The following is a 19820-nucleotide window of genomic DNA, read 5'->3' as shown; positions in this document are numbered from 1 at the left end:
GTATCTTACTTTAACGGATGCTCTCCACTCAAAAGTAGACCTACGGCTTAAGGAAACGAAAAATTGACAGAACATTTTCAGTTACCCTTCTCTGAAATAGAGGGTGAAGCTCCATGTTGGTGTCATGCAATGAGCTCTGGCTCAAGTAACTCAAAACCAATCTTTTTGGCTATTTCTGGAAACTTTAAGATCTGAATTAAACTTCAGCTTAAAATTGTTCCCTCTAGTATCTTACTTTAACGGATGCTCTCCACTCAAAAGTAGACCTACGGCTTAAGGAAACGAAAAATTGACAGAACATTTTCAGTTACCCTTCTCTGAAATAGAGGGTGAAGCTCCATGTTGGTGTCATGCAATGAGCTCTGGCTCAAGGGTAACTCAAAACCAATCTTTTTGGCTATTTCTGGAAACTTTAAGATCTGAATTAAACTTCAGCTTAAAATTGTTGCCTCTAGTATCTTACTTTAACGGATGCTCTCCACTCAAAAGTAGACCTACGGCTTAAGGGAACGAAAAATTGACAGAACATTTTCAGTTACCCTTCTCTGAAATAGAGGGTGAAGCTCCATGTTGGTGTCATGCAATGAGCTCTGGCTCAAGTAACTCAAAACCAATCTTTTTGGCTATTTCTGGAAACTTTAAGATCTGAATTAAACTTCAGCTTAAAATTGTTCCCTCTAGTATCTTACTTTAACGGATGCTCTCCACTCAAAAGTAGACCTACGGCTTAAGGAAACGAAAAATTGACAGAACATTTTCAGTTACCCTTCTCTGAAATAGAGGGTGAAGCTCCATGTTGGTGTCATGCAATGAGCTCTGGCTCAAGGGTAACTCAAAACCAATCTTTTTGGCTATTTCTGGAAACTTTAAGATCTGAATTAAACTTCAGCTTAAAATTGGTCCCTCTAGTATCTTACTTTAACGGATGCTCTCCACTCAAAAGTAGACCTACGGCTTAAGGAAACGAAAAATTGACAGAACATTTTCAGTTACCCTTCTCTGAAATAGAGGGTGAAGCTCCATGTTGGTGTCATGCAATGAGCTCTGGCTCAAGGGTAACTCAAAACCAATCTTTTTGGCTATTTCTGGAAACTTTAAGATCTGAATTAAACTTCAGCTTAAAATTGTTCCCTCTAGTATCTTACTTTAACGGATGCTCTCCACTCAAAAGTAGACCTACGGCTTAAGGAAACGAAAAATTGACAGAACATTTTCAGTTACCCTTCTCTGAAATAGAGGGTGAAGCTCCATGTTGGTGTCATGCAATGAGCTCTGGCTCAAGGGTAACTCAAAACCAATCTTTTTGGCTATTTCTGGAAACTTTAAGATCTGAATTAAACTTCAGCTTAAAATTGTTCCCTCTAGTATCTTACTTTAACGGATGCTCTCCACTCAAAAGTAGACCTACGGCTTAAGGAAACGAAAAATTGACAGAACATTTTCAGATACCCTTCTCTGAAATAGAGGGTGAAGCTCCATGTTGGTTTCATGCAATGAGCTCTGGCTCAAGTAACTCAAAACCAATCTTTTTGGCTATTTCTGGAAACTTTAAGATCTGCATTAAACTTCAGCTTGAAATTGTTCCCTCTAGTATCTTACTTTAACGGATGCTCTCCACTCAAAAGTAGACCTACGGCTTAAGGAAACGAAGAATTGACAGAACATTTTCAGATACCCTTCTCTGAAATAGAGGGTGAAGCTCCATGTTGGTTTCATGCAATGAGCTCTGGCTCAAGTAACTCAAAACCAATCTTTTTGGCTATTTCTGGAAACTTTAAGATCTGAATTAAACTTCAGCTTAAAATTGTTCCCTCTAGTATCTTACTTTAACGGATGCTCTCCACTCAAAAGTAGACCTACGGCTTAAGGAAACGAAAACTTGGTGGAACAATTTCATCCTTTTTGGCTATTGTAGAAAATTTTCATATCTCATTTAAAGTTGCAACTTGAAACAGCTCCCTTCAAGGATATCTGCTTTAACGGAGCTTTCCGTTCAAAAACAGAAACACGGCTCAAGGAACAATTCCATATAATCTTCTCTGACATAGAGACTAAAACTCCATATTGACTCCCATATAATGAGCTCTGGCCCAAGGTCAACTGAAAACCATTCCTTTGGTTATTGCAGAAAATTTTCAGACCTCAATTGAACTCGAAACAGCCTTCAGTGATATCTGCTTTAACAGAGCTTTCCGTCCAAAAGCAGAAACACGGCTCAAGGAAACGAAAACTTGGCGGAACAGTTTCAGATACTCCTCTCTGACATGGACAATAAAACTTTATGTTGGCTCCTATACAATAGGATCTGGCTCAAGGGCTACCAAAGTCATCCTTTCTGGCTCCAGTCAAGAATTACATGCAGCTTTGCTTGATATAATATTATGTTCAGCAATTCAGCCAGACGTGCAAAATTTCGCAAAATCTACGAGTGTTATACCCTTGACACTTCCTCGCACTAAAAAAGAGTAAAAAAGCGTTAACAAAAAACATATTTTTTTTTTTTATAAAGTGGTGCCCCGCCCCCCAGAAAAACAAGACGTTTAATTGACTCTAAACAATTTTAGGCCTTTTAAATTGATTATTTATTAAGAATACGGCAATGAATTGCTCATTACTGAAACAAGTATTTGATACTAGCTTAGAACCATGCTAACAAGGGGGGAAAAACCTATCCAATGTTCCATATTATCCTAACAAGGGAAAGGAATTACCAACGAATTATTATATGTGCATCGATCTGTGGTCTTTACTTGGAGGAATTAGGTTGCGTTTGATCTGGGTAGCTATAGAAACACGATTGACAAAGAATGTGGACTATGGAAGCCGTTTTCCAATAATTGACTAAAATTTAAATGAGTGATCTTTTGCTAAATATAGACGATTATTAATTTGGTTGTGGTCAAACGAGAAAGAATTATTTGATCTGCTGTAAATCAGAGCCTTTTACTTCTTAGAAACTTTTCACCAAGGAATTTTAGATAAGTTGCAATTTAGTTTAAACTGAATTTTTCGGAATATTTATTTCAGATTGGTTATATAGCTCTCCGAACTATATTTTAGTTTAGTTAAATTGAAGAATTTTAAACATGTCTGTGATTTTTGGTTGATTCCTTTTTTGACTGATTCCCCGTGAGATAACGAACGGTCATAAGAACTCATACTTAGACTTAGAAAGGGTGGTGGTGACCACAATAGGGGCAGGCGTTGGCACCTTGCGATACCTACCACTCTCAAGCTCTGTGGATGGGGACGCCAACCCCTGAGTGGTTTTCTGGAGCATACCACTGCATAACTGACGTGCAGAGCCTGTTGTCCAAATCTGGATCTTCCACCCTATTCCAAAATTTTTCTTCAGGAGAGGATCCTCCCACGATGGTACCCTTCACTACCATAAAATTTGACCCATGAAGAGGGAAGACCCATGAAGTCACGTGGGGACATGATAAGTGGCCTGTAGAGGTGTCCGTACTAAGAAGGTGACTCAATAGGTATTCAGAGATTAATAATTTTGTTATTCCTGTATTGCACTCTTTCGACAATCGGTATACACATAACGTGATTTTATTTAGTTCAATACTTCCGTCAACATTCTCTGAAAGTGTCACCTGAATACCCTTCGTCTTCTTCGAAATTAAAGTTCAAACATATATACCTTCTCGATAATAAAGAACCAAGAGAGATAAAACTCTCCAAATAGAAAACTTCAAACGAGACGACGGCCAGTAGAATTGAAAGACTAAAGCAACGCAGATATTTCGCCTGTATCCAAACAAGGTGTCTTCAGCACAAGATAGAAAATTAAAAGAAAACTAATCTAAATACATATAAAAACCACCACCAACATTTTTCCTCAGTTGCTCTTTGATTCTCATTGAATAACTCAAATAGCTGCTTTTCCCTACGTGGATAAGTAGCGACAATTGTATTTATTATTATTGGTGGTGGTTTTTATTTGTTCTTAGATTAGTTTTCTTTTAATTTTCTATCTTGTGCTGAAGACGCCTTGTTTGGATACAGGCGAAATATCCGCGTTGTTTTAGTCTTTCAATTCTACTGGCCGTCGTCTCGTTTGAAGTTTTCTATTTGGAGAGTTTTATCTCTCTTGGTTGTTTATTGTCATGTCTGGCCAGTTCGGCTTAAGAACTTTCAACCTTCTCGATAACTTATACTTGGCATAAACAATGAATGAATGGTCTAACTTACAGCCCTTGTCCTGAGGACTTTGGGGAGGTTGACAGCCCCAAAGATATAATTATGGGACCTTTCAACAAGGCTGAACAAAATATCTCTCTTAAAATCTTGATCAGACATGTTTTGGAAATTATAGGCTTAGGAAAAGGGGATGATTACCCTCCATTAACTTTTGACTCTTGAAAAGGGCATTAAAACTTCCAACTTCCAATCAAATGACTTTCATGCGACCCAACGTTTATTTGACTACTCGTTCCACAAAAACCTTAATTGCCCCGGGCATAACTTACAACCTTTACCAGTGGGCTCTGGAGGACTATTTCCACCCTAAATACAGTGCTAAATGATTTTTGGGCTATTGGTAAAAAACTGGCTATATCACAATTTCAATTGAACGTGTTTTGGGAAAAGACGATATCAGGGAGGGAGGTTAGCTGCTCTCCATCATTATTTACTCTTTAAAAGAAACTGGAACTATACATTTCAATTCAAATGAGCCTCTTCTAAAGTTCAAATGACCATCCCTTCCATAAAAAGCCTATAGGCCCCTAGGGCATAACTTACAGCCCTTACCCCTAGGCCGTGGGAGATTGTGTCCACCACAAAAGCCTTATTATACGATCTTTGGACAATTTTTGAACAATTGGCTATCTCAAAATTTTCTTCAGATGCATTTGTGGAAAGCCCGACATAAGGGTGAAGGGAAAGTGGGTGTCCCCGATCACTTGATTCTTAAAAAGGGAACTAGTACATCTGATTTCCAATCCAATGAGCCCCCTCTGAAGTTTATACGACCACCCTTTTTACAAAAACCTTATATGCCCTTGGGGCATAGCTTAAACCCTTGTGCTAAAGACTGTGGGCAGGGGGGGGTGTCATCCTCAATGGCGTAATTTTCAGACCTTTCAAATACACTGAACAAAATGACTATCTCAAAATTTTGATATATGTGCTTTAGAAGTTGAAGAGTGTGAGGGGGACTGGTTGTTCTTCAATTAGTTTCGACTACTAAGAAAGGTTCTTTCAATTTCAACTCGAAAGAGCCTTTTTGAAGTTTCTACGACAAAAAATAACCATCTCAAAATCTCTATCAGATACGTTTCAGGAAAATATGACGTGTAGGAGAATATCCACACTCCGTTCACTTTGAATCTCAAAAAGGGCACTAGAATTTCTTATTACCAATCCAATGAGCCTCTTTTAAAGTTTGTACGACCAACCTTTCTATAAAAAAAACATATATGCCCCCCCAGGGCATAGCTTACAACCCTTGCCCTGAGGGCTGTGAGGGAGGAGAGGGGGATTCTCATCCTCAAGGACATGATTTCCAGATCCTTATACTACACTGAACAAATGGAAAATTTGGAATCGACTTCTTTGGGAAGATAGTGGGCGTGGGAGGAGGGTTAGTTTCCCCCTAATAACTTAAGACTATTAAAAGAGGTTCCGTCACCTTCAAATTCAAATTGAATCAGCCTTTTAGAAGTTTCTACAACAACAAATGGTTATATAAAGGTTTCTATTAGACGCATTTCATGAAAGTACGAGGTGTGGGGGATATCCACCCTCCGAACACTTTGGATCTTCAAAAAGGTAATATAACTTTTCATTACCAATCCAATGAGCCCCGTCCGAAGTTTATACGACCAGTCTTTCTATAAAAACGTTGCATACCCCCAGGGTATAACTTACAACCTTTGCCCTGAGGGCTGTTGGGGTTGTCATCCTCTAAGATATTATTTCCTGACCTTTTAGCTACACTGAACAAAACGGCTATCTTACAATTTTGACTGTACTTGTTTAGGGTAATGGTTGGCTTGGAAGGGGGGTTAGTTGCCCTCTAATCATTTTCGAGCATTAAAAGTGCCACCTCAATTTCCAATTAAATGAGCCTTTTTCTAAGTTTCTACGAAAACAAATGGCCATACTACAATTTATATCAGTTGTATTTCGTAAAAATACAAATGTATTTTTGCGGGAGGGGGATCCACCCTCCGATCACTCTGAATTTTAAAGAGGTCACTAGAACTTCTAATTACCAATCTGATGAGCCCCCTTCGAAGTTTATACTATCGCCTTTTCTAAAGGCAACTCTTTCCTTGAGGGCTGTGAGGGCGGGGAGCTTCGTTTGTGAACCTCAACAACATAATTTTCAAACTTTTCAACTAAGTTGAACAGAATGGCTATCTCAAAATTTTGAAATTTTGGGGAAATGTTGAGTATAGAACGGGGATTTGCCCTCTGATCACTTTCGGGTATTAAAAGAGGCACTAGTCCCTTTAATTTCCAATCGAATGAGCCTTTTAGAAGTCTCTAGGACAACAAATGGTCACCTCAAAATTTCGATCAGATGCGTTTCAGGAAAATGTGAGGTGTGGGAAGGGGGGAGATATCTGCCCTCCAATCACTTTGAATCTTAAAAAGGGCACTAGAACTTCTGTTTACAAATTCAATGAGGCCCCTCAGAAGTTTACCTGACTACTCTTTCTATAAGCGCTTCATACGCCCCCAGGGTATAACTTACAACCCTTGCCTTGAGGGCTGTGGAGGTTGTCATCTTCAAAGACAGAATTTCAGGACTTTTTACGTATGCCGAACCAAATGGCTATCTCAAAGTTTGGATTGGTTGTGCTTGGGGAAATGGTGGGCGTGGGAGGGGGACTAATTGCCCTCTAATAACTTTTGACCGTTACAAGGGACACTGACCTCTTCAGTTTCCAATAGAATGAGCCTTTTTAGAAGTTTCTACGACAAGAAATGACCATCTCAAAATATCTATTAGATAAATCTTAGGAAAATATGAGATAGGGGTATATCCACCCACTGACCACCGTGAATATTAAAAAAAGAGGCACTAAAACTTATGATTTCCAAACCAATGAGCCCCCCCCCTGAAGTTTATATGATCACCCTTTCTACATAAAGCTAAGATGCCCCACGGTGGGGTAAAATTTACAACCTATGCCCTGATGGCTGTGGGGGGGGGGTCATCCTCATTGTATGATTTCCGGACTTTAAGTTGAACAAAATCACTGTCTCAAAATTTTGAATGGATGGGTTTGGGGAATTGACGGGAGTGGTATGGGGGTTATTTGCCCTTCAATCACTTTCGACAATAAAAAAGGGCACTTGCCCTTTCAATTTCTTATCAAATGAGCCCTTTTCAAAGTTTCTAAGAACAACTCCTTCGATACAAAGTGCCCTGGTTTAAAACCAAAAACCCCCAAAAAACACACCTTGTGCCCAAATCGCTCTTTACCGAGGCAGTGCTATTGCACTGCCTATGAAAAAAAAACGGATAAATCTGTATCTACAGCTCTTTTTAGAAAAAATGTTTCAGTAATTAACTTTTGCTCTTAAGATAATCATAGATAACAGTTCTTATTCTACGATCAAAGTTAGAAGAATCGCTTTCTTAAAGTTTTTTAAGTAAGCTTAGTTTTCACTAAATAAGGGTGCCGGGACGCTGAGTAAAGAAAAAGGAAATTTAAACCTCTAATTAAGAATGTTTGACCAAGGAGATTGTAATGACAGGCTATTCCAAGCAATAGTTAGAAAAGATAATGCAAACCAACAAAATTAGTAAATTTCAATGGGGCTATAACACAATAAACTATGAATGTGCATTGGTTTCTGGGTTTGCTGTAATTCCATTTCTTGTCGTATTTGAGGAGTTTTAGTTCTTATTGGAATTCTCAAAACTTAATTTTATAATGAAAACCTTGCTCTGTTAAATCCCTATAATAGTTGTAATTTTTCCTCGAAATTTTGAAATCTTGAACGACATTAACAATCATGAGTATCACTATAGTAAGGGAGACAGGGGCTTTTTCGGACGGGGGCATGATCGGACAAACGATATTGCTCGTTCAGATATCGATACAAAAATTTGACAAAAATGTCAGTAGATGGCGAGCATGTAACGCACGTTCGATCAAATTCTGACTAGAATTCAGTAATAAATGTTCCTTTGAGAGGGTCAGATGCAAATTTGGAGGTAAATTTAAATTTCAAGCTGTATGTTCCTTGTCAATTTTCAGGCGTTCTGCAAGCTTTAGGGGAAAGCAGTTTCGGCAGGTAAGAGAGTGATCTATTGGCTACTTTCTAATTATAAAGTAATGTATATAATTTCATATTTTTTTTTTGGCAGCCATCTTTTTATTAAAGGTCACTGTGGGGCATTTCCGGACACAGATTACGGGGCATGTACGGACATTATTTCTTGCCTGTCCGAAAATGCCCCCATCATGTGAAGTTCAAAGTGAAGTGTTAAAACTCTTGCCAGAGTTTGAAATAAAGCTGCACAGACCTGCACAAGTTTCACTATTATTCTTATCAGTTCTAATACTTTATTTCTTTTCAGAAAATGGTACGAACGTATCCATTAGATCCATCTATTTCGCTAGTTTTAGATCCATCTATTCATGGAGGTAGAATTGTGCTATTTAGGATTTGTTTTTAGAATTGTTTTAAAATGGTAAGGTGTACCTAAATTTGAAAGTTCGTAATTTTTTAAACCTAAAAGAAATTGCATTATTATTTAATAGTGGAAAAAGATAGACTGTAAGCTATTCTAATATTAAATTAAACACAAGTTATCTGTATTTAATGAAGTAAAAATTTAATGCACATAATAAAGCTCTTCTATTCTTGAGATAACGTTAAAAATACTTTGCATTCTAATCTAATCGCCCCTGTGCAGTTGTTCTTAAAGCTAAAATTCTGACTAACATCAAAATCCTAACATCAATGCAGTTAGATAATTCTTGGAAGAACGACTGGCAGGACTTTATAGAGGGAGAGGGGGGAATAACATAAAAAATAAAATATATTTGATAATTTGATAGTTTCACTATTATTCTTATCAGTTCTAATACTTTATTTCTTTTCAGAAAATGGTACGAACGTATCAGCGAAAACGAGACAAACCACCCCCTGATCTAGCAACGTTACAAAGAGCAGTCGCTTCGATCGTCAAAGATGGTAGCTCTATCAGAGCAGCTGCGGAGAACTTTGGACTCAAAAAGTCAACAGTTAATGATGCCCTTAGACGATACCGTGCTGAACTGGATGCCCAGCCCGATATTCTGGAAACTGATAAATCTCCGGCTAAGGTCCTGCCATCTGAGAGACGTGGATTTTGGCAAGTTTTTACTAGAGAGCAAGAAAAGCAACTCACCGAATATTTAAAAGCAGCATCGCTGATGAATCATGGGCTGACAGGGCTTTCAACTCGTAAGCTTGCCTATGAGTTTGCAGTAAAGCTTAATGTGAAGATGCCCTTAACGTGGACGGAAAAGGGAAGGGCAGGCCTAGACTGGTTCTCTTCGTTTATGAAGAGAGGAAATGAGCTATCAATCCGGTCTCCAGAAAATACTAGTCAAGCACGTGCTTCCGGGTTTAATGCTCCAGTGGTCAGCAAGTTCTATGACAACCTAGCAGAAGTTTACAGCAGGCATAAGTTTCCACCTAGCAAAATCTGGAACTGTGATGAAACAGGTATCCCTACTGTTTTGGATCCCCCCAAGGTTGTAGCCAGGAAGGGGGCTAAGCAAGTCTCACAAATTGCTTCAGCAGAGCGGGGAGAGAACACGACTATGCTAGCTTTCATCAATGCAGCCGGACGGGTTATCCCTCCTGTTTTTGTCTTCCCTAGAGTTCATGTGAATTGCCAGATGTATAACCTGGGCCCACCTGGAAGTTTAGGTCTGTCTAACAAAAGCGGCTGGATGACGGATGACAATTTCCTCCTCTCTATCAAGCATTTTCAAAGTGAAACAAAATCGACGAAGGAAGATCCTCCCTTGCTTTTGATGGATAACCACGGCAGCCATATCTCCGTTGAAATTGTTCACTTTTGCAGAGAAAACGGAATTGTTGTGCTGACGTTCCCCCCACACTGTTCACATAAACTGCAACCCCTTTATATCAGTGTTTATGGACCTTTTAAAAACGGGCTACGTAATAGTTTCAACGAATGGCTTATAGCACATCCAGGTGGCAGAATATCGATCCATGAAGTAGCCGAGCTATCCCGACAACCGTTCCTAGATAAGTTCTGCCCCAGCAACATTGTTGCTGGGTTTCAAAGGCCCAGTATTTTCCCATTCAATCGTCATGCTTTTGGCGAATCAGATTTTCTCCCTGCTCTCGTTACTGACGTTCCACTAGCTGCAACTACTAACTCTACTACATAGGCAGCAGATCACGGTGAAGTTATCCAGGACTCTGAACCTGAAGGTCCCGCTCCCGGTACATCCGGGACAGCTCCTATCACCCCCGAGTCTGTAATGCCGCACCCAAGGATTGACCCAACAAAAACAAATCCTTCGAATAGAAGAAAAAGAGGAAAAACCCGCATACTGACAGATACCCCTGAAAAAGAACAGCTGGAAAAAGAAAAGCACAACAGAGAAGCGAAGAAAGCCAAGAAAAAAACGCCACAAAAGAAAATCACTAAAACCAAGAAAATGGTCGGTCGTCGACAGACCAAGGTGGGAAATAAGCGAAAACCATCAGCTTTCATCAGGCTTTCAGTTTCGGAGACCAGTTCATAAGAACCCGAACTGCCAGATGACATTTGTGATGATGAGTCGGACATGTCACTTGATTTGGGAGAGGATGATGTTGTGGCGAGCGACAGACCGGTTTCTCCCATCCAAATCGGAAAGTTCGTTCTCGTCAAGTTTGAATTAGGAAAAAGCAAGTCCTCGTGTGTGTATTACGTTGGGCTAGTCGAGTCCATCGATAACGATGTTGCTGACGTCAAGTTTTTGAGAAAGACTGGCCCGAAGTTCGTATTCCCAGAGATTGAGGACAAAGCAACGGTCGACAAAAAGGATATTGTCCTAGTCTTACCAGATCCTAGTTCCTCAGGTGGGACAGCAAGATCCATTGCTGGACATGTGTTTTCACGTGATTTCTCAGCCTTTAATGTAAAGTGATGGTTAAGTACCAGTACTTTTAATTACTTTTCTTACTTTTACACAAATATACGAAGTTTGTTAACACTTGTGCAGTAGTTTTCTTTGAGAGGTGGGGCATGTCCGATCATGCCCCGGGGGTGTCCGAAAATGCCCCATGGCGGGGCATTTTCGGACAGCATGACCAAACTTGGGAAAATCTCATTTCTGAAAATGTGGTTGTAGATAGGACAATGAGGTTGTTGGTGTGGATTGCCAAATAGTTTACCTTCCAAAAGGAAGTATAAACACAGTGATCGTTCCAGTACGGAAAATGACACAACCGAAAATCTGAAAAACGTCCGGAATAGCCCCGGTCTCCCCTACTTGTTTTATGATTCCCAAAATTCCAGAAATGCATAAAAAGTGCCGTTTGGCACTTAATAATGGTGCTATCATGAAGAATGTGCACAAAGCACGTTCATAGGATCCGTAGATATGACCTGAGCAATTAGCCTGCTACTTCTGTTAGTCAGCAAACGATTTTTCAAACCTATTAAGGAGTCTTGAGGGGGAGTATACAAGAGGGGGTGTTTAAGCCTTGTGTTTAAGGTTTTCTGTAATCTTAATTATGATGGTACCCCGTGTATCTTTTGTAGCATATCAACTCCTGAATTGACACTCAAAGTGCAATATTTTGGTGCCATGTGGTCATTTTAGTACATGTAGCCATTTTAAGATGGAGTTATCCAATGAATCCAGATTGATATAAGAACTAAATTTTAAGCAAACCCTTATACAGCTTTATAAGGTGTTCCGGTGTCCAACTAGTGGCGAAGGAAAATAGGAGACATCAGTACATCTGATGCAAAGGTTGATTTTTCTTGTTGTTCAAGTCGGGGGGAGGGCTGTAACTAGATACCGAATAAAGTTTTTAGCCACGGTGATTCCAATGATTGACATTTAGTTTTGATCAGACACCAGTATCGAGGAGTTTCATACTCGAGAACTGGCTAGAGGAGAAACCCTCTAAAATTTATTGTTAGAACAAGCTTTTACTAGAAGGATTAGCCAAAACGTAGTTACCATTCTTGAATTAGCATCAAATTGCACTTTATTTCTTTGGACAGTATTTTTCAGATAGTGTTTTAAACTTTTGATTAGTACGGACTGTTGTTCACTTTTACGCTCACTAAGAATATGATCATTCACTTCAAACTTTTTGGTCTTTAATTTTAAGGATCATGACATGACATTGGATATTTCTAATATCTGCGTGTTAAGTGTCATAGAAGTAATATTTTGAGTCCTCAGTTGCGTCGTTTTAGGGGACATTAAACATAGCTAAAGTCGTCCTGGCATAGTATACAAACAAATCTGGTTGTCAAAAATCAAGGCAAAACTAGAATTCAATTTTTTGAAGTTCATGCTACACTGTTCTAAACCAAGTTGATAAACTTTTCGTTTTACTTATAATTCTGAATTTGGGTTTAAGAGTCCAGTTTTTTGGAGGAAACACCAAAAATAAAAATTGAAAAGATAAACAATAATTAAAATCTAATCTGTGCTAATATCTGTGGCATGGAGGACCCTGATATCCTTAAGACTAGGTCCTGATCTTCAGTTTACAAGAAGAAATTGTTTTAAGAGAAAATAGTGAGATGACCAATATTCGTATTTCATTCACGAATTTCATGATCATTAAAGCTTATGAAGAATATGAGCTATCAGCTCAATTCCTTATTATGGACCACGTCACGGTATCAACTATTTGTTGTTCCCACTTGTCAGGTGTCATAAAATTTATCTTCTGATTCCTCGGTTACGTTGTTTCTCAGTGCATAATATATGGCTAAAGTCATCTTGGCATGGTGTTGTACATACCTGTTTGTAATCAACCGATGAGAAACTGGAATTGAACTCTTCAGAGCTCTTGCTACAGGGGGCTATACGCCAATTTTATATGAATGAATGAACTTTATTACCCGTAGAGTATAAAAAACACAAAGTACGGAGTATTATAAATAAATAAACAAAAACAAATACGATAAACAGCGAAGAAAAACAAAATTCAAACTAACAAATGACAAAATGGACTAATCAACCAGTATCAATATGGAAAAAAGGCTGCAGAGGGTCATAAACGTGAATAAAGTTGACAGTCTTCTTACATAAATCGTCACTGGAAGACCGAATCCGAGAAGGCACATCTACTATACCAAATCGAGCAATTATTTTTTTGTTTCGGTGCCATCTAGGAAGCCAGAGCAGGAATTTGCAATATCTGAAATAAGCAATACGTAGAGTATGTCGATCTTTCTTACGAAACAGATGAGCCATGCCTGATAAAAACAAAAGCACAGGGGCACAATAAGCATTATAAATCATGCACAATATGCATGATATATGATGCACATGCATTATAAATAACATGCACATGCACGTTGCGGTTGTAACGGCTTTTGTTTGGGGATATTTTTCCGTAAGTGACGCGTAGGTTTTTCACGGCTTGATTCACTAGGGATGAACAGGTAGTGGAAAGTGTTGGGCCGAAACACAGACCAAGCCAACTAACTAAAGAAGAACATGGCAGAATTGCAGTCCCAGCAACGAATAGAGCGACCGCATAAGGGCTATTAAAACAAATAAACTCGCATTTAGACGCATTAACTGACAGTCCAATCTTAGATAATTCATTGGTTAATATAGTAAAATTAGAAAGCAATCCACGGCGAGTCCGGGCAACAAGAAGAACGTTATCTGCATATGCAATAGAAGGCAAACCAGTATTACCGTAAAAAACAGAACTTCTAAGGGGACGCAGGCACGATGCAAGCACGCATTTAAATATACTAAGAGACAATACGGCACCTTGCCGAACTCCCTTATTAATTTTTACTGGGTCAGATATTTGGCCATTCCAGGTAACTTGAATTTTAGACTTTGAATACCAAGAAGACAATAAACTTAGTACGAAAGGATTAACACCTGAAGACGCAAGGGAAAATAGAGCCTGAGAGTGCACAATATTATCGAAAGCTCCAGAAATATTAACAGTAAGACAGTATAAGGACATTTTAGCTTTTACGTCATCTTTCATGAGTCGGCTTAAAACATGATGTGCATGGGAGCAACCGAAACTTTTCCGAAAACTAAATTGAAAAGCGTAAAATCACTATTCGACTCCATTTCTGGTAGTAACAAATGTTCAAGCAACTTACTTAAGAAACACGATACTGTAATGGGACGATAATTCACACATGACGTGGGGTCCTTGCCTCGCTTTTGAATAGACGTTACACGGCCACAAAGAAAACTATCAGGAAAAAGCGACTGTGCTAAGCAAGACTGGAAAAATATTTGTAGATGGTTAAGTAGAGCAGGACAATCATAAGCAAAAAATCGGTAAGAAAGGCCGTCACCATCAAGGCTATTTGAACGCTTAATTTTTCTTAAAGCCCGGCGAATTTCAGATATGGCTACAGGCTGGACATGAGCCTGCAGGAGACGGTATGGTAAAAGCGGTTTAAGCAACTTATAATAAAAAGACTGAAGAAAACTATTAAATACACTGAACACACGCTTATAATGATCAACAAAATTAGCTAGCTGGAGACAAGATAGGGTAGATGGGGAACATTTCTCACTATTAATAACCTTATTCCAGGAGGCCTTATCGGTGGGGCCTGGCCATGCATTTAAGCGCGCCCTCTTCAAACTGGCCTTATATTCAAGTTTACACTTTTGTTTCACAGAGAAAACAGCTCCGGAAGATGGTCGGTCACATGATATCCAAACGTAGCCAAAATTTGGCTTTTTGCTTAGCACGTTTTACTTCAGGATCAACATTCCAATTAGGCTTTCTTGTACCAATCCTAACTTTATCCACAGGCACTGCAGCTTTGGAAGCTGATTTAAGGCAATGGATGATTTGACAATAATAGAAATTTAGGTCAACTGTACTTGAAGGCGAGGAAACTGACGTTTGCAGCCGGTGATATGGCACTTTTATGGTCGAGAGTAAAGCAGTTAGCGTAGCAAGGTATAGTGGGACATTAGCACGATCCCAATTCAACTTCGTGTGCCACTTCGGCTGAGCCGAAAGTGTTTTGCCAGATAGCTCACAGGACAAATTACAGCTAAGAATAAGGTGATCGTCGTCAATCCTCTCTTCGTCCACCCTGACAATCGATGATATTAAGCTGGAACTGGAAGAGATCACGTGATCCAGGTTCGATTTTGAACAGCCTCTGTTATGAATATACGGGAATGGGAGGCTCTTAACTGCGTCGTGATATATGCTAGGAAGTGATTCTAGCAAGAGGATTGATATATCGGAGGTACCAAGAATATCACAGTTAAGGTCACAAGCTAAAACCCAATTTAGGTCTTTCAAACGTAGACTTTCGAGTAGAGACTTTAAACTGGAGCAACATTTAGCGAAAGATGTGAACGATGCTATAGAACATCGATCGCAAGGTAAGTGAACGTTTATAAAGGCGGTACTGTCACATTTAATCGATAAGATGTTATCATCACAATGAATCACAGAGGGCTTTGATGGGGAACGGAAAAAAATTGCTAGGCCACCGGAAGGGCGGCCTCTATTTTTCTTGGCCTCTTGCGAAAAAAAAATGTTGGACAGAAGATCGCTTCAGGCTAGAAACGTTTGATTGGTCAAAAGATGTTCTTGCAAGAACACTATGTCATGGACTAATAATTCATTAATTAACAAGTCTTTGTCTTTTGTGCCATTAATATTAAGAGAAGCAAAACTTAAAATAGTGGCTTGGTTCATTTTGGAGCAGAGTTCAGAGCGCGTTTTATCACTGGGCAATTCATACTATAGGAAACATGAGCTTCGCCGCAGTTGGCACATTTCGGAGCCTCTAAGCAAGGATTGTCTTTAGTATTGGAATGGCATCCAGAACATTTAGAGCACTTCATCCCATTCGGGGCACATGGGCAGTGAGCTAACGAATGATGGATACTTTGGCATCTAAGACACTGTCTGGGCAATTCTTTGTATTCCGATATTTTAAAAGACTCATAACCCAAGCGCAGACCTGTAGCGATGGCAGATTTTAGTGCAGCAGAATCAAGGAACTCTAAACGGAATGTATGAGAAGAGCCGATCTGGCTGGCCTCAACGAGACCAGGAATAACGGAGATGAGTATACTGCAAGAAACGCTAACGGGAAGTCCCCTTATTACTCCAAGAGGTTTGCGATCAATCATTTTAGCAAGAATATTTGGATAGCTCGCAACAGCAGATGCGGCAAGAGAATTGGCGGAAACTTTATCCCACGTAACAACAACCCATCTTTTCCTTACCGGATCGGACTTTACCGACACAATACCGTCATGTCCGGCGAAAGAATCAAGCTTTTTCTTGCGAGAAACGGGGTCTCTTAGTTCTGGAGGCGGATATTTAAGAACAACGGCGTACGAGGGTTTGTGATTGGTAACCTTACTATCTGAGACCAAAGAACTATTAATAGATGTTTTTGGACTATTCAGGTGAGCAAGCGATTTTAACTGATCAAGGCACTGGTTGACTTTGGCGGTAAGGATAGAATAAGCTGACGCCGGAATGCTAGGGACTTCAGAGGGGGATTTGATCACGAAATCTGGAATATCAATATTTTCCGCAGAGCAGCGAGAAAGAGTAGCGATAATGTCCGACAATGAACTATTCTTAGCACTGGGTCCCGAACGACGAGGTATAGGCTCATCTGGGAAGCAATTGCTATATAAAAGTTTTTTAGCTCCAAGAACATCTTCATACGGGAAAAAATCACTAGCGTATTTCATAATAGACTGATGGTCCAACCCCTCATCGAGATTGTGCTGAGCAAAATTCAAGACTGGGCAATAATAAAGCGTACTGGTATTCCAATTGTCCATGATAAGCAAATTTCACTCACGGCTCGGCATCAGTCCAAAAACAATTAAGTGAAAAAGGTATATCCACAGAGAAGTTCTCAATAAGCACAATTATGAAATGATCCACACTGGCTAAATGAATGCAATGAGAATAAATGATAACTTATCTTTGAGTGGGGCAAGTAATCCAGTGATTTGCAAATAATCCCAATATTTCAATGCACGACTCAGATGATAGTAGTGTTAAATACTAACTCACAGCCACAATCCATAAATAATTATTAAGCCTTAATCATATACAAGTTTATAAATTTATCTAACACGTTCAAAAGTATTTCACTCGTTATTTATTCCAAACAGGTACAGAGTTAATCCGGCTTAAATTCAATTAGTTGTTGACTGGTCAAATCACACGTCACAAATTATCAGAGCTAGCAAAATGCGACTGCACTGAATGAATGCTAGATGCGATCTGTGTTCTAGATGCGAAACAAAAATTTGTTTTTGTTTCACTTGTAATCCTAAATTTCGTTTCAAAAATCAGGTATATCAGTGTAAAAAGTATCAAATTAAACTGAAATGGCCTTTGAAACCGTGGGTAATGTGGGTACCACACTGTTGTTCCATAGTGCAAGTGGCTTAAGGTAAGAAAATGAAATGGCCCATGACTGGTCTTGTGAAACAAACTTCCAGTTTGTATATTTCAGACTACATACAAACCACCGTAAAAAAAAATTGCTAAGCCAATATGAGGCCTCGTTTTATACGGGAATAGCTGAGCTTTGTCTGGATCCCAGACATAAAGTAAATGATATAAAAGTGTAAATGCCCTATCATTCAATGTTAGAAAAGGATTTGGTATCCAGGTGGCGTTCAGTTAATTATGATGAGATTATCGCCTGACAGAAGCATGAACAACTGAGAACAGACGTACTAAATTATTTAATGTATGATCATAGGCTAGTAAGAAAATCAGTGCTACTTTTAGAAAAGATACCTCTAAAACTAATAGCAGCTAAGTACGAGATTATAGCAGCTTAGGTACCAGCACAAGTTGATATTAGGGAAAATGAACAGGCAGATAAACTAGAAAAAGAGGGTGCTAGGTATGGGGAGAATTTAGTACGTCAGTACTCAGTGAATGATTTCTTATGTAATTATGATAATTCTTTAAAGGAGAAGGAGAAAGAGGATTTCTTTCAAAGGTCTCAGAGCCAGATCCTTGCATTGTATGATTATGGTATTCCACCTCCGGATCCATAACACCCAGGCACCTAAGTATCAGTATATTCAGGCTCAGAACAAACCATGCTTGATTTAGGAGTGTTTTATTTAAATGGAAGTCAGTAGATTCTTCATTATGTGAGTTCTGCAATGTGAAAGAGGATATTAAGCATATTTAAATATATTGTAACAAGTATGAGACCCAGACTGCCACTGGAAAAAGCTTGCCTTGAGTATTTTGGTGCATGTACACTCAAAAGTATCTTGGGTCATTCGCAAGCACCATCTTGGGCTAGGAAAAAGTCTGTTAAATTATTTCAGTCGTTTTATTATAGACACTAAGATACACTTAGTACTCTAATATGTATTAATAATTGTATATATTAATATCACTGTTCTTTATTATAATATTGTATATGTGTATTATGGATATGTATATGTATGCGTACGTGTAAGTATTGGAAGCTAAGCTCATTGGTCTAAATTGGCATATCAGCCACTTTTGTTTGAATTGTAAATATGGAGGCTCAAATGTGACATCAATAGATAGAGTTGAATATAGCTTGCTATTGATTAATGGGTTTTGCCTTGAGAGTTTTCAAAACACTTCTCTAACTACAGCAACATAAGCCAGATGGGTATTTTAAATGTTTGACCCTTGATCATGACTGAATGACAGCCGAATGGCTGAAATTTGAAATGGAACACCTTTCACCCTGAAAGGCTCTGATTTTAATCGAGGAGACGTGCATAGTGGGCAGTCTGACTCGGAGTACATCAGACAAGCAAAAACAATTAAGGAGAGACGAGTACAATCACTTGCTCATAGACCGTTGTTCGGAGCAAAATAATGTTTGCATAAGAAGTGAAGTCTTGGACCTCAGATTTTCCTTAAAATCGTTTTCTGTCAAAAGATATAAGATCTTAGCACAATGATGAGCAAAAAACGGCTTTTGCCATATTACTACCATAAAACTATTCCAGTTGGACGTCTGCATTACATACATTTTGTCTGTGGTTTGGATTCCTGCTCTGTTTTCTGTCTAGAAAATCAAATTGTAGACTTAGCCCTATGATATCGTGGCGGAAATTTTAAAATAAACAAACATGACAATCTGAAAAATAAGTTCCAAGAGGAGTTTACAGCTTTTTGTTTATAGATTTTACCAGAGCCAGACATAGGTAATTTGAGGTATCATTCTTGTCTATGGGTCTTTTGACATAATAATAAAAAAATAATTCCATTTTAATTTCCTAATCATTACTAGGCCTATTTTCAAAATTAGTGGTCACTAGGCTATTGCAAAAATTCCACTCCCTTCCCTTGACAAATCCAGGTAGCCCTAGAATATTTTACTGTTTTCTATTATTATAATTTATATTGAATTATAAAGAACTTATCTAACCCTTTTCATTATTTTGTATGGATTTAAGTCTAAAGACCAGGTTAAGAATTAAATGCTCATTGACAAAGAGTTACAAGCAGTTAAAAACTATAGTAACATTCAAGTTTGGCTGCTTCACAGAAGGAATCATTTTAATAAAACAAAAATGGTACCATTGAATTCATAATTGTATGATTTTGATAATATTTTGTTTATTTCTGACAATGCACCC

The 19820-nt window shown here is 38.7% G+C and overlaps 2 protein-coding genes across 3 annotated transcripts in view; both read left to right on the top strand.

The window, feature by feature from the left end:
- The window catches only part of LOC136037873 (probable ATP-dependent RNA helicase DHX34), a 291716-nt gene that overhangs the window by 102520 nt on the left and 169376 nt on the right, over positions 1-19820 (top strand). Inside the window, exon 1 of one of the 2 annotated variants that reach the window (XM_065720724.1) lies at positions 19286-19385. The exons of the other annotated variant lie outside the window; for it this stretch is intronic. The gene's annotated coding sequence lies outside the window, so the exon portion shown is untranslated. Of the gene's footprint in view, positions 1-19285; positions 19386-19820 lie in introns of those variants that run through there. 2 annotated transcript variants of the gene reach the window in all.
- LOC136037892 (uncharacterized) lies at positions 9087-10388 on the top strand. The gene has a single exon (XM_065720747.1). The coding sequence runs from the start codon at positions 9087-9089 to the stop codon at positions 10386-10388; it is 1302 nt and encodes a 433-aa protein (XP_065576819.1).

The sequence above is a fragment of the Artemia franciscana genome, chromosome 17, assembly GCF_032884065.1.
Source record: "Artemia franciscana chromosome 17, ASM3288406v1, whole genome shotgun sequence".
In the NCBI taxonomy this organism is placed as follows: Eukaryota; Metazoa; Arthropoda; class Branchiopoda; order Anostraca; family Artemiidae; genus Artemia; species Artemia franciscana.
The sequence above is the reverse complement of the archived record's forward strand: the minus strand, read 5'-3'. Positions and strand labels throughout refer to the sequence as shown.

What these genes read in the sequence shown, in the direction of transcription:
- LOC136037892 (XM_065720747.1), top strand. Translation starts at nt 9,087, where the DNA reads ATGGTACGAACGTATCAGCGAAAACGAGACAAACCACCCCCTGATCTA.